We start from the raw sequence: 15,629 nt of genomic DNA on the forward strand, positions 1-15,629 counted from the left end.
CCATTATGTTCCACCGGCAGTGGCACGGCACCGTGGAAGGGATTAGGTGGGATACCAGCCTGAAGGCGTGCGCTGTCCCATTCTCCCCGATCCCAGTCAATGCCACTGAGCTGGTGACCCGCCCCCGTAAGCCCCCGCCCACGGCGCAGGCGGCGAGGTTATCCAGGGAAGATTGCCCCGCCACCACCAAGGGACCAGGGAATGGATTGGTACTAGTCCCCACCGATCAGATGCTGTACCAGGGGGTACACTACGCGGCAGCCTCCGTGATTTTAAATCTCACGGAGGTACATTTACCGGAGTGGTGCCCCAAAGAAACAGAGCAGTTATACCAGGCCCTATTAAAAGACATGTTCAAGAAATTTTACGAGTTTGATTTTGCCCACATGGACAAGACCGAACTCTACACCACACGCCGGGAATTTTTGGGTAACCCAGGGAGACAAAGAAGGGGTGTATGGAATTATGTTTTTACTGCGTTTAACACTGGGTCCTCTGTCATCAACAGCTTGGATGACATAGAGCTGCAGACCCAGATAAACGGTTTAAAAACACAGTTAAAAGGGATATTACTGGATGAGAACAAGGTAGTGGGCTCGGAGTTGCATGAGGACCAGGCCATGATGGTCCATTTAAAAGAGATCATAGCCGAGTTGGAAAAGCACGCAAAGACGGTAAATGCTCTCATAAGGGAGGACAGAAATGCTTCTGACCAAGCTGCGCAAAATTAGGTGTGTGTGTTATACGGGGCGTGGTTACTGGGCGAGGATTTAAAACAAGGTTTGGTCCCCTCCTGGATTAGCAACAAGCACCTCACAGCCCTCCACCCTCTTGAGAACACATTGAGCCCGTGCCAACTCCGGCTAGCCTCCGAAGCCTATCCAGTCCCCGTGGATTGTGGGCGGTCCAACCACACAATCATAGGAGTAGTAGTTAGGATGCCGGTCATGGGTAGGACAGCCCGACCCACCCCGGTATACAGGGTTGAGAACATTGGAGTCATTCAAGGGGATGCACACATTCGGTTCACAGCGGTCCCGCCTTACGTCATTAAGTGGGAGCACGCTATGACAGGTACTGACCTCTCAGGGTGCCGGAGCCGGGGAGCACACATAATCCTGTGTCCCCAGCACTTGAATGCCTTCTCAAGACCGCAGTGTGGGTTCAGAGCTGCTGACGTGAAGCCTATAAATTGCACCATGGAGGCAATGGCACAAGGCCATGTTCCCCCGCAGGTAGCATATATAGGGGGTGGGACATATTGTGTCACCACCGGCACGTCCCACTACCAGCACGGACAGCATAGCTGGTGTCCGGTCAGTGACAGCAGTTTCTGTTTTAAACCCAAGGCAGAAGTTCAAGTGGCCCAGGAACAAATTGTCCCCATTCCTGAACCCTCCACTGTTCACCTCACTGTGAAGGAGAATTTTACAAACTTGCAGAAGTACGTAGCGCACTTTGGCTACGAAATTCCCCCTCTCCCTGAACATTTGACCAAAATTCTAAAAGCCGTCATAGTTTCACAGAAACATTTCTACACTCTCGAGCAGAAAACGGTAGAGATAGGGACTAAGGTATTGGATATTGTGATTCCACCCTGGTGGAACCTTTTCAATAATATAGAGGTCCCTTCGTGGATCAGGCTGGCTTCTCACATTCTCGTGGTTTGCCAGTTAGGAATAGTGCTGTATTTAGTTTGCATTCAGTGTAAGGGAAAAGGTCGGTGGTCAGAATTCCAAAATCAGAGCTTTTGGAAAGAACATTATGTAAAGGTGGAGGAAGATACACTGGTTTAAGTTTCTCACTCTTTTCGATTGAAGAATTGTTGTTTCTTTGTGTTTGTTATTTTCAATTAAAGGTTTTTTCTTTTGTTGTTTTCTTTTGCGATGCGGTTTAATAAAGATATGTGTACCAAGTGGTGCAGGGGTGTAGGACCCCTCCAGGCTTGGATGTGTGTGTAAAGCCTGTAATTTTACTCTTTGTATGCTGATGTACACTACATTTTCGCGGAATGGGAAGTGCATGTGTCATGGGTATGTTAGATAGATAATTGCAGGGGAAGGCTGACTATGGAGGGTCAGAAAAATTTTGCTCACCTTAAAAGGTATGATACTTCAAGCAAGTTTTAGTATCACAGGGGGGAGTGAAAGATTTGCAAAATTTGTGCATCTCCCCGAAGGGTATTATCGTTAAAAGGGACCCTGCGTGGACATTTTTGAATTAAAAGGGGTACCCAAGATGGCGTCCGTGCCTCGTGGCAGAAAGCCTACGGGTCTCCAAAATGGATTCTGCAGCACAAACAGCTTGGGGGAAATCGAAACTAAGGCTGCAGGCTTTCTGCGAAAGGAACTTTGTGTTTTGGGACCCAGACAGAACTGTGAATTATGTATTAGACCGAATTGGAGACAGAACTAAATTCAATGAGGCCTACAGTTAAAGCCATCAACCAGTCTGCATACATAATCGGAAACAGATTAAGCACATCCATCGAGGCTGGACAAGCCCATCAAGGACTTTCAGGACAATACGAGTCAATTATCGGGCCGGTAGATGCAATTACCAGCCATCTAAAAACCGTCAGTATAGATTGCTACCATTATTATAACTAGCCCGCCAAAATTAAAACAAAGAGCTAACCTGATTTGGCGCGCAGATAAGGGTTTTTCAACGAAGGTATAATTGAAGGCCCCCAGGTAGCAATCGGTGAACTCCTGCTCTGCTCTCCTGCTGCTCCGCTGCTGTGCTGGCGCTGGTGCTGCCGCTCCCCGGCTCTTTGGCCCCTCGCCCTCGTGGCTGCTGCTCTTCCCCCATCCCGCGCTTACCCCCTGGCCTTTGCCCGTGCCCTCTCCCACTCTATCTGGACTCGCCCCGGCACCGGGTCGGGCGAACACGGGCAATTCAGGCCAGGCGAAGCAGGACGCGACGAGGGGAGGAGGAGGGAAGACCACCGGAGGGAAAGCCAACTGAGGGTAGGCTTCGAATCATCGGGCCTTCAGTCCCAGCTGACCTGCGACTACCTTCGTGCAAACTCAAGCTGTCGACGAAGGACATCCCTGCAAGGTAAAGTACCCAAGCAGAGAATTTAACTTTGGGGTACTCGAACCTGGACAACACCCTTGCAGCACCCGGAGCCCACGTGATGACGGCAGGCTCCAGAGAGCACCAAGAGCGAACCCTGAACCCAACCGCTGTTTTGAGTCTAACAAACCCTTTTTGATTGATGAGCACGAATTCTGACCCCTCATAGCTTAACCTAGTTAGGTATCGGGGGTGGGATAAGGATAAGGGGATCGTTAAGATAATTGTTTTCGCTCGATGTGCCGTGTGTTCCCCATTTCCCTGTATAAGTATAAGTTGTTGTATCCGTGTGTTAATGAAGACACGGAATGCAGGAGTTGGTTTACAGGTGTTCACTGGACAAAGTCTGGAGGTGAACTAAAAGATACAAAACACTATACAGGCTTATATAGCCCGAGTGGCCATTACCGGCATTACAGTACACAGGTGCTCTTAAAGGCACATACACCACATAAGTATAGTATTATTATGACTCTCTTTTAATTTTTGCCTGTAGAAGTGTACACTAGTGATTTTCCATAAGATTGTATCAAGTTTTCCTCTTCAATAAAAATCTTGGTTTTGTTTGCATCCAACCACCTGTCTACTTGAGTCTTCTCTGTATCGCTGCCTGTATCTAAGTCCGGTGTCCAGAACCCAGGGGGCGAGCGATTCGAACCGCTCAAGGAGGTTAGTCAGAGGCAAAGCTGACTGACCCGAACACGCCTGTGCAAAACCCCCTACAATCTATTGTTGCTGATTCTTGAGTGAAGTTCCACCACATGCAGATCCAGTTAGGTAATTTGGTACAAACACATCTCTGTCGGTGTTTGGTCAAATTTTTTGCTTACATCAAGTCCAGCACAATCTCATCTGATGCATTTATTGAGAAGGAAAAGCCTTTGGTTATTACAGGTGATAGAATTTTTTCTTCCTCCAGAAACCTTCCTCTGTAGTAGTACCTGGATAAATACATTACAGTTTCATGTTTTATGAATCACTCACTATATAACTAGATTTAAAACAGATGTTGGGGCCAATCTTGCAGATCCCACCTGAAAGGTTACATTCAATTCTCCAGTGTAAGCTCATTTCCACAGTTATTCACAGCACCAGGTACAGGCTCAGACAGGTCGGCGAAGGACAATAGGGGATCAATTTTGACTTTTGGACAGCCGACTGTCTGAGCGAGCTGGCCAGCGATTTCGAAGTGGCTGCCATTTTGAAGCTCCAACCTCATTTGAATTTGGCAGGCAAGCTGCGGACGCCAAACAGGTGTCCTGATGCAGGCCAACTAGGACGCCAGCAGAGGTCCACGGGCAGGTGTGGGTGGAACATGATCAGAGCATTCATGTCGCAAGGTCTGGCTATGTGTGTGTTAAAATTGCAATCCAGGTCCTAACTACGTCATTAGGACCCCGATTTGCATGGGAAAGAGGCCAACCGCTTGCTTCAAGCAGGCGCTTCACCGGCCAGCGGGAGACCCCTTTCAAAATGTTGCGAGCCTCTTCGTCGGTGTTAATAGAGTGGTAAGGCTACCAGCCCCATTTTGAGGCCATTACCACCTGGCGATGGACCCTTAGTAGTGGGAGAGTTAAATTACACGTAAGTCAAATTTAAAGGGATGATGACAATTAAAGAGGGGAGTGTTACAATAGGGGACAAAAATTCAGAAAGCCTATGCAGGAGAACTTTAAAAGTCATTTCAAACTATCAGCAACCATTGCTAAGGCTGCAGGGGCAAAACATTAACAAATTGCAAGAAAAATGAAGGAAAAGGCAACTCTAGGTACAGGCATGAATCTGCAGAGATGCTAGAATAGCCCAACACCCAACCCCTGTTTGTTGGCTGCTGATGTCCAGGTGGTGCTGCATGAGATGCTTACAAGGAGGATGCCCTCTGTGGCATTCCATGGTGCCATCACTATAGTTCAGCACTGCAGCATGCCCTCAAGGAGATGGAGCCAAGTTTCAGGCTACAGCTGACTGCTACAGTCCCACATGTGCCAGCCCTATGCTGAATGGAAACTGCAGCTGTCCTTGCAGCAGATGGTACTCCTCTGCACCTGCCTGTCTGCTAACCCAGACCCTGAGATGGATATCCGCAGTCATTGACGGGCAGGTGTGCCAGTGCCATCTGGGCAGGTGTGCCAGTGCCATCTTGGCAGGTACAGCTAATCAAGCAATGCTGGTTCTTAATTACCTCAGCATAACTTATTTCCTGCAGTATCTTGTAAAGCATAGCTTGCTGTCATTGGGATGCTGCTGAAGAACCATCCAGCCCAATGGCATCCAGATATAGTAATGTCAACAAGGATCTGCTGGCACAGCTTCCTTTCGGAAGAGCAGCCTCCACCGGCACTATGTCTTCAACGTGAGGCCATTTCACCTCTCTCTGAAGATGTGCATGCTGGCAGGCGGACACAGAGCACTTCTCAGGCAGCCTGACCTGCCTCACACTCTATAGGTCCGCCTCTTCTTCCGAACATCTCAATTCAGATGATTCCCACCAGGAAACCTATTGTTGCCAATTTAAAGCAGCTCGGGGCAAAAATAAAAGGGCCCAAAAGCTCATGAAAATGTATGTGTCAGCAAGTAAAAACAAAAGGAAAATAACAGAAACGGCCCAGAAATGTCCCCAAAACAACTTACCTTTACAATCTGTGACCTTGAAATGACCTACCACCTAGAACCCTGGATGTGAGAACATGATGTCTGATAAATGCTACTGAAATGTTTTTAAATGGTGTATTGCTGTATAATAATGATGATTCCCCACTACAAATGGTCTCAGTGTCCTGGGCTAGGGAGGGGCATAATCAGACAGGGTTGTTACCCCTGGCTTCTTCTGGATAGTACGTTTCTGGTACAGAGTGAAAACCATGTTTACCTACATAACAATTACTGAACTTCTAAAGTAATTCATTATATCTGAAGTACTGGTAATGCTGAGGAGGTGGCTGTCAGCATTTGGGGAAGGTACTGGAATCAGGTAGCCTTGAGGAGAAGATTGAGATCCAGCAGCACTGGCGGTATTGGGGCTTCGCAGCACTGAAAAGAATACTGAGCTCTGCCAGCACTACAGACGGGGTTCAGAAGCTCTTGTGAATGAGGGAGGGGTTGGGGCCTGGTGGCAGTGGATGGGAAGGGACTGTGCCTGGCTGAATTTGGTGGGGAGGTGTACCTGTTGCCTGACAGCATGGGGATAATGGGAGGGGGAGGGGTCTGCGGCCTGGAAGCACTGGGTAAGGGAACTGTGGCATGACAGCAGTGTGAAGGGTGCCGTTGCCTGGAAGCACCAGGAAAGAGGTCTGGGGTCTAACAGAACTCGGGAGTTGTGGCTTGTTCCCTGCCCCACCTTCTGTAATGGGCTGGCTGAGCAGGCACTCTAGCTGGGCGTTTGTACTGCACGACTTTATTTAATTTAGCACTAGACATTGCAAAAATAACTAAACTATGTCTGGGTGCTCAAAAAGCTTGGTTTTTATTTTATCACCAGGCAGTTACCTAACTGTCACATACCCAAACTGAGGTGAAGCATGCTCAGAGTCTGTCAAATATTAATAGGTAAACACTGTGAATTTAGTAGAAGTTCAGGGTGGGATTCCAGAGAATGGGGTGGGCTGGTGTGGAGGGAAGTTGTTAACAGGGATTTCTAAGGTTAAATGGATAGGTGTATAGCTAAGTTTGGTGATTTTTAAAATAATAATTATGTTATTGATTTAATGTTTAGATTTAATCAGGGGCTTAAAAAAGCAACATGGCCACCCATGGTACAAGGACACTATATAAGCCGTGGTAACACTGATTTTTTGATTCAGTAGGACGTCAAAGGAAGAAAATGGTCTAAACTTTAGCAACACAGTGGCAGGTCGGTGTAGCTCCTTTTGGTGTGGAAGGAGTGGTAGACATGGGTTTGCCCCACAGATATAATTTGGGAAGCTATGCAGAGAATGCCCAGCTGTTAATTTAGATCTCTAACGTTCCACAGTAAAACTCTTCTCATGCTTTCAAAATAGCATTGAAGTAAAACTGCAGTAATATGTTGAAAGTTTCTACCTCCTTGTCTTAGATTCCTTGGCAGTGAAATTCCACTTTCACTGGAAAGGAAAAGCAGGCGGGGTGTATAACGGGCGAACGATCTGCTACCGCACGTTTTGCGTCCCCGCCGAAGTTGAATTTCTAACCCCCCCCCCCCCCAACCAGCCCCCTGTGGGACTGTATCAATTGGTATAGGCCGTGCCATCGCGCTGTGCAAATATGGTCATTGCCTTTGTGTTGTAATGTTTATCTTAATGGCAACTTGCCAGCTTCCATTTAATGTAGATAAAGAATAATCCGATAGAGCAGAGGGAGTGAGGCAATGAATTCAAAGCCACCTTTAAATAAGTACATACTGGGACAATTTTTGATTGTGCTCGCAACAGGAAGCCTCGCTCACCAGAAGAATATACTGAACATTAGGAAGTGTGTGGAATATGATTTTCTGACCACTTAGTTAAGGTTCCGCACAATGCCACCGCCTACATGAATAGTAAAGGATTCCTCTGACTGTTCAGCTCATTTGTAACCAACAGCACTGCTCACCTCCCAGGCCACTTTCATGATACCCTCATTTTAAGACAGTGCCTTTCATTTTCAATACAACTCACAAATCTGACATTCATGCCATGTGCCTGAAACCTGCTGTCAAACCTTTGCAGAGTACCTAGCAGAAGCAACTGTAGTGTAACTATATTTTTAATATCTAATCATTCTGTGTGTGCGTACTGTATGCTACTATGGTGTTTTTTTACTGTGAGTGACATAGACCCTAGCCTTGTGCTTTATCCAGGTGCTACCCCAGTGGTAGACATGCACAAGTCTACTGTACATCAACAGGAGCCTCTTGGGTTGAGGTAGCCCTCAGCTCTTGACAGAACTGAGAATCACCTGTTACAGCCTTCCCCAGTACTGTGACTGCATGGAAAACAGGCCCTTGTGTGTTGTCACACCTATTGGATGGGGGTGGGGGTGGGAAGTGGGGGTGGGGGAAGTGGGGAAGTTGGGGGTGGGTGGGTGGGATAAGTGGGGTGGGGGTGGGTGGGGTAAGTGGGGGGGCGGGGGGATTGAAGTGGGGGATGGGGGTGGGCGGGGGGAGTGAAGTGAGGGGGTGGGGTAAGTGGGGGGTGGGGGGATGATTGAAGGATTCAGATGCATCCTGAGAGACTGTACCATTATCTATGCCCATTCCAGAAATGTTGCTAGTTCTGGACACTGCCTAATTATAACCATTTATCTGTGTGATAGCAAAGGTAATGGTCCCATTGAGATTAGTGAAGCACTCTCTCAGCGTGCTCAGTAACCGATTTCCAATTCTGCCAAGACTGGAAGAGATAGCCCATTCCATTCTGGCACCCCATGCCCCTATGGCTGCTGTCTGAGCATCTATGACAGAAACCCTGTCTGTTTCTATGACCTTTTGCATGAGGGCACAACTGAAGACATCTCTGGAGCTGCCCCACTCTCTCCTGCTCAACCATCAGTGGCAGAACCCTCAGTAACCACAGGCCTGCTCCCTGGATTCCTCTTCTGAAACCCTTCTGCCTTGCTTCATCTCTGCCAGTCTTCAATCGCCTGATTAAAATCTACCTCTTTGACCTCACCATAGTTCACCTCCTCTACCTACTTGCTCAATTCTTGCTAGGTGTCTGAATGTCTTTCCTCTTGTGGAGTATCTGAGGATGTTTTGTTACATTAAAGGCACAATATACATAAGAACATAAGACGTAGGAGCAGGAGTAGGTCATTTGGCTCCTCTAGCCTGCTCCGCCATTCAATAAGATCATGGCTGACCTGATCTTGGCCTCAACTCCACTTCCCTGCCTGCTCCCCATAACCCTTGACTCCCTTACCGTTCAAAAATCTGTCTATCTCCACCTTATATATATTCAATGACCCAGCCTCCACAGCTCTCTGGGGAAGAGAATTCCAAAGATTCACAACCCTCTGAGAGAAGGAATTCCTCCTCATTCCCCTTATTCTGAAATTATGCCCCCTTGTTCTAGATTCTCCCACAAGGGGAAACATCCTCTCTGCATCTACCCTGTATAAGAGTAAGTTGTTTCAGTGCTCTGGTAATTGTTGCTCTTCAGATTCAACTGGAAGGTGACTGGGTCCTTCTTGCTCTATGAGGCGAGTAAATGGCATTTAGCAAGCAAAGGGAGCCTGTGCTGGAGCCAAGCTCTTCCACCAGTATTCACCACACCCATCTAAAATGACCACATAACGAATTAACTGGTTTGGCAGGCTGAAGTTGGATTCTTAAAGCTAGGTTTCTGTAGCAGAAGTTGATATTAAACTTTTTTGAAAATAGCATTCATGTTTAGTTGCATTTTGCTCCCTGCATTTATTGCTGTGGAGAAAACTTTTCTTGCAAGATGACACTTTTTTAGAAGACTTTCCCCCAGTATTGTTGCTTGCTGCTATAATGAAGTTGCTGCAGCCAAAGTGCTGAGATGGGTTCCCACAGCACTCCACGATTTTAAACAAGATGGGTTCATAAGGTGATGCAAAATGTGGGTGCAATGATACCCAAGGCATTATAGATCCACATGTATAGACTCCAACATATCAACCAGAGGGTGATGGTCGAAGGGTACTTTTGTGACTGGAAGCCTGTGTCCAGTGGGGTACCTCAGGGATCGGTGCTGGGTCCCTTGCTGTTTGTGATCTACATAAATGATTTGGATGAGAATGTAAAAGGTATGATCAGTAAGTTCGCAGATGACACGAAAATTGGTGGGGTGGTAAATTGCGAGGAGGAAAGCCTCAGGCTACAGGACGATATAAACGGGTTGGTCAGATGGGTGGAAAAGTGGCAAATGGAATTTAACCCTGAAAAGTGCGAGGTGATGTATTTTGGACGGACAAATAAGGCAAGGGAATACACAATGAGTGGTAGGACCCTAGGAAGTACAGAGGGTCAGAGGGACCTTGGTGTACATGTACACAGATCCCTGAAGGCAGCGGAACAGGTAGATAAGGTGGTTAAAAAGGCATATGGGATACTTGCCTTCATTAGCCGAGGCATAGAATATAAGAGCAGGGAGGTTGTGATGGAGCTGTACAAAACGCTGGTGAGGCCACAGCTGGAGTACTGTGTGCAGTTCTGGTCGCCTCACTATAGAAAGGATGTGATTGCTTTGGAGAGGGTGCAGAGAAGATTCACCAGGATGTTACCTGGGATGGAGCGCCTCAGCTATGAAGAAAGGCTAAACAGGCTGGGGTTGTTTTCCTTGGAGCAAAGAAGGCTGAGGGGGGACCTGATTGAGGTGTACAAAATGATGAGGGGCATCGATAGGGTGGATAAAGAGGAACTTTTCCCCTTAGTAGGGGGGTCAATAACAAGGGGGCATAGATTCAGGGTAAGGGGCAGGAGTTTTAGAGGGGATTTGAGGAGGAACTTTTTCACCCAGAGGGTGGTTGGAATCTGGAACTCACTGCCTGAAAAGGTGGTAGAGGCAGGAACCCTCACAACATTCAAGAAGCATTTGGATGAGCACTTGAAATGCCATTGCATACAAGGCTATGGACCAAATGCTGGAAAATGGGATTAGACTGGACAGGGATTGATGGACGGCGCAGACACGATGGGCCGAAGGGCCTCTTTCTGTGCTGTAAAACTCTATGACTCTATGACTCTATGACTTGTCTTCACTGCCTCTGCTTCGCTAGACAGGCTGTCAATGAGCTATGCCATCTGTTCCAGGCCAGTCTGTAGACCCCTTCTACCACAGGAATGGCTTGACCTACAGCAACAATGACAATCAACAACAACAGCAACTTGCATTTATATAGCGCCTTTAACATAGTAAGACATCCCAAGGTACTTCACAGGAACGTAATCAAACAAAAGTTGACACTGAGCTGCATGAGGAGATATTAGGGCAGATGAGGTAGGTTTTAAGGAGCATCTTAAATGAGGAAAGAGCGGTAGAGAGGCGGAAAGGTTTAAGGAGGGAATTCCAGAGCTTAGGGCCTCAGCAGCTGAAGGCATGACTGCCAATAGTGGAGCGACTAAAATCAGGGATGCTCAAGAGGCCAGAATTGGAGTAGTGCAGATATCTTGGAGGATTGTAGGGCTGGAGGAGGTTACAGAGATAGGGAGGGCCGAGGCAAAGATGGATTTGAAAACTAAGAAGAGATTTTTTAAATCGAGATGTTGCTTAACCAGGAGCCAATGTAGGTCATCGAGCACAGTGGTAACGGGTGAACTGGACTTAGTGCGAGTTAGGATATGGGCAGCAGAGTTTTGGATGAGCTCAAGACTTTGGAGGGTGGAAGATGGAAGATGGAAGGCCGACCAGGCGTGCATTGGAATAGTCAAGTCTAGAGGTAAGAAAGGCATGGATGAGGGTTTCAGCAGCAGATGAACTGAGGCGGGGGCAGAGTCGGACGATATTACAGAGGTGGAAGTAGGCGGTCTTAGTGATGGCAGAGATATGTAGTCAGAAGCTCATCTTGGGGTCAGATACAACACCAAGGTTGCCAACAGTCTGGTTCAGCCTCAGACAATTGCCAGGGAGAGGGATGAAGTCGGTGGCTAGGAAACATAGTTTGTGGCAGGGACCGAAGACAATGTCTTCGGTCTTCCCAATATTTAGTTGGAGGAAATTTCTGCTCATCCACTACTGGATGTCGGACAAGTATTCTGACAATTTAGAGACAGTGGATGGATCAAGGGAGGTGGTAGTGAGGTAGTGCTGGGAGTCATCAATGTACATGTGGAACCTGACCTTGTGAATTGCTGTGACGATTACCAGAACATTAAGCTTTTATGAGACTGAACTTTCCAAGTCACAGCAGGCAACACCTGCTAGACTGCAGTCCATAAATGCATAAAGCATGGAACAGATGGTATGCTTGGAAGGGAAAGCACCTTCCTCACTTTTCCTGTGCAAAGGATGCATAAGCTGGGCAGGGCACAGAACTTTCACCAGCTGGTAAGGTTGTCAAGAGTCTACTGTATAGTCAATGGTACCTATGTATGCATCAGGTTTCCTAACATCAACTGCAGAGTCTACATGAACAAAAAGGCTTGCTTCCAATTAAGGAGGAATAACGTGTTGGAAATGTATTGGTGAAATTTATGTAACAAATTATTTCTAGTGCTTACCACCTTCTTCCTCTTAATGACAACTATGAGTTGTGTTTCTTCTACTGTCTAACCTACTACTATGACGAAATGCTCCCACAATGGGAGGAGCAGGTGTGATGACAAACTGCTAGTGTACTTTGGGATGGAGGAGATGTCAGACCTCTTGATGCAGAAGGCAGTAGCTGCCAGTGCCTTCCAACTAGCTGGTACTTGATGCGGTGAGCTGGGTGGACATGTGGTCATCCTGCGAGGAAACTGCCTCTCCTGTCTGGGCTTGGTCACTTTTCCCTCAGAAGCTCTCCAGCAGATGGCTGTGAAGCTGCCTCATGCTCCATGGTGCAGTGCAGTTGTGAAAATTCCTTGCGCATTGCTGCTGAGAGGTCAGAGGTCTATTGCTGCACATTTTCTGACAACCCTTGCAGAGATTTCAACACAGTCTCAGAGATGTCATTAGGGTCTTTTGCTCATCTGAAGGAAGGGTAGCAGTCTATTGTATAGTCATATACAGCAGAGAAACAATGGGGGCTGTGACCCTGGGCACTTGATTGCTGTTCCTCGATTAGCACCTCCACTTGCTCCTCTTCACTTATGCTTCACTCAGTGCTTTCAGAATAAATTTGATATCTAAATGCCCCAGGGTGTTAGGATCTATGATGGTGCTTGCTACATAGTGGAATGTGTGATGGAACCTCCTGTGAAACGCTTGGGTCCTAGCTGGCACCATATGACGCAGCCTCACTTTGGGAGGACCCTGGAATAAAATTAAAGAAAGATGTGTTGCAATGTTTTCATGATAGAATAGCTTCTGACAGAAGCTAAGATGCCAAGATATTGTGCTCCATTCCACTGCTGTCCAATATGTGCCTCTGCATGAGAACACAAGTAAGCATAATATGAGATTAAGAAAAGGGTGATTTTTACAGGCGGCTCACACCTCCAAACTCTCCCTCTGCTATTCCACTCATTGTTTCCAGGCTGAAAATGCCTAAGATCCTCAAATCTGGACAGGTCTCATCCAATCCTGGTGAGCAACCCTGTCCAGGAAGCATGCACAAGTCTACCTGATGTTAGAAATTGGCAGAGTGGCCAGGCCACATCCCTCCTTGTGTGAGTTCAATGCATTGTAATGCACAATGTGTGTAGTTTCCAGAGGTAGTTCACACTTTTCAACACTTACACACAATACACACATGCACAGCCAAAAGACTGCCCTCCAATTGTTTTGAAATAAGAGGGTAGAAAAAGATTTCTATGCTTTTGGACAAAAGTTTGTCATCCCGGGCAGCCACCTGCATAAAGCGCTGTACTGATTAAGATATCTAAAGAAAGGTCCTTCGCTTTTTGAAAGACCCTTTTCCCAGATTGAACTGTGGGAGCACCTGATTTGCCGATTCTTAATCTCACCCAGTAATTCTTGTCATAACACCTACTCCTTATACCCATCTGATGAATGCCCTCACTTTCAACACCAATGCAAAGTAAATGCTGCACAACAGCAAACTGTTTACTAACCATTCTTTACAGTGCAGATGGAAAACTATACTTCATCCTTGTGCAAACCCCCAGTGTCTGTGCCTCTATGCTCATTTGCCTATTCTGGTGCTTTTAGGAGATGCTTTCCCAGTGGCTGAAGGCACAGCCACTAATGGTGGAGCGAAGGAAATCAGGAATGCACTAGAGGCCAGAATTGGAGGAACGCAGAGTTCTCAGAGAGTGGTCGGGATGGAGGAATTTGAACACGAGAAGGATAATTTTAAAATCGAGGATTCCTGTAACTGGGAACTGAGGAAAACTTGGCCAGATGCAGTTTGACATCTTAACAAAAAAAAACAAAAGTTATACTACAATATAAATTGTTCTTTTAGTATACTAGTCTTTTAAATGTTTCTCGTGATTTTTTTCAAGTTTGATTTAAAGCCCCTTTTGTGATTTGTGTTATCTTATATTTGTCCATCTTTAAAACCAAACTTATTTTAATGATTTCTGAGGATGCCAATAGCACGAGGGAAATGTTATATAAAGTCAGGTGATTGCTAGTGAAATGTAACGGGGGGTCGGTCACTGTCGCTTTAAATGCACTGAGATCGTGTGAGTGCCAGGCGAGCAATCCGTGTAGCCTCGCCTGATTTATGGGGTGTCGGGTTTCTTCAGCTCATCCTGCACTCGGACTGGGCTGCTCCTCTCTTTTATGGAGAGGATCTATTTGGGAGTAAGAGGGGTGGGGTTGGGAGAGATGCACACCTGTTGAAGTGGATCTGTTGGAAGTTGGGACAGCTCTGGTCGCTGCGGGTGGGAGGTCCCCCGCCCCCCTTGTTGAACTGCCCTGCTCGCAGCTCTGCTCCGGTTGAGGGAGACACGCCGAGCAGCGCTTGACCCCTGGCTTCACTCGGCGCCAGAGATTACTTCGCTTCAACCCTCCGAGAAGCGACGGCCGGGACCGTTACCGCCAGCCGATGGCAGAAGCTGGGCGTCCTGAGGGTCCGAGAGACGAGTCGGCGGGGGCTGGAGACGAGTTTAACGAGATTATTAGAACTCGGACGGGTGAGTGTTGCGAGGGAGAGGGGGGGGGGTCCGCACCTTTAACTTGTGACCGACTCCTGGGGGATCGGCTTCGGAAAATAAACCTCCAACTTCCCCTTTAAATAAAGTAGCGGTGTGGAGACTGGCGAGGTGCCGCCAGTGGCCGACACGGTACTTTCAGCAGCTGCCGGGCGGAGTTGGCCCCTGGAGCCGGGGGACCGGGGGACCGGGGGTCCACCGGGCAGACCGCCTGGGGCCGGGGCCGGGGCTGCCACCGCACCGGCTGGGGTTGTACCGCTCGCTCGCTCTTTCAATAACCAGTCAGAGCAACATTGCTATTGCTTGAAATAGCCAGAGCTGGAATCGGAGCCGAGCGGTTGGATTGCAGGGTGCGGGCACGATGTTTGGCACAGAAAAACAATTGCACTTTTAAGCTTTGTAGATGTTTCCTTGTCTATAACGTGATACCGGTGTGTGTTTGGTGATGTTTGTGCGCCTCTGTTGTCAGTGGTACCCTGGAACTGATGCTCAATGACACGGGCATCAATTGCCATTTGTTGCTGCTTTAGCTCCGCCCATCGTTCTAGTTTGGAGCAAACATGCCAGCCAGCAGCATCTTCCCTTCCTACTCTGAACATCCAATGTTATTACCAATTCACGGGTTACAGGGCACGTTTACCATGGAATTGTAGCCGGCTATAGCTTGTGTGGGAATGGAAGATGTCTCTAGATTTAACAAAAGTAAACTGTGGAAAACTGCAGGATTCTTTCCCAAAATAATGGTTGGGGATTGTTGGACATGAATAGGTGCGAACGTTGTCAGAATAAAACCAGTGGTTGGTTGCTGATCCTGCAAGGGACCAGTTTAAAGTTTGTTGTGGGAGTAGAACTCGCGGTGAAAACCCTTTTGGAA

General features: G+C 47.5%; 1 protein-coding gene across 7 annotated transcripts in view; it reads left to right on the plus strand.

Annotated features, from left to right (window-relative positions):
• The first annotated feature begins 14,426 nt into the window (after positions 1–14,426).
• Positions 14,427–15,629, plus strand: part of dmd (dystrophin) — a 2,562,635-nt gene continuing 2,561,432 nt past the window's right edge. For 5 of the 7 annotated variants that reach the window (XM_086007361.1, XM_086007363.1, XM_086007365.1 and 2 more), the window contains exon 1: positions 14,428–14,737. In XM_086007361.1, the coding sequence (XP_085863487.1) occupies positions 14,650–14,737 (88 nt within the window). In that variant the 5' untranslated portion in view covers positions 14,428–14,649. Of the gene's footprint in view, positions 14,738–15,629 lie in introns of all 7 variants that reach the window. The other 2 variants (XM_086007360.1, XM_086007362.1) reach the window with 1 other exon arrangement.

The sequence above is a fragment of the Somniosus microcephalus genome, chromosome 14 (assembly GCF_052327205.1).
Source record: "Somniosus microcephalus isolate GS21.2 chromosome 14, FLI_Smic_1.0, whole genome shotgun sequence".
In the NCBI taxonomy this organism is placed as follows: domain Eukaryota; kingdom Metazoa; phylum Chordata; class Chondrichthyes; order Squaliformes; family Somniosidae; genus Somniosus; species Somniosus microcephalus.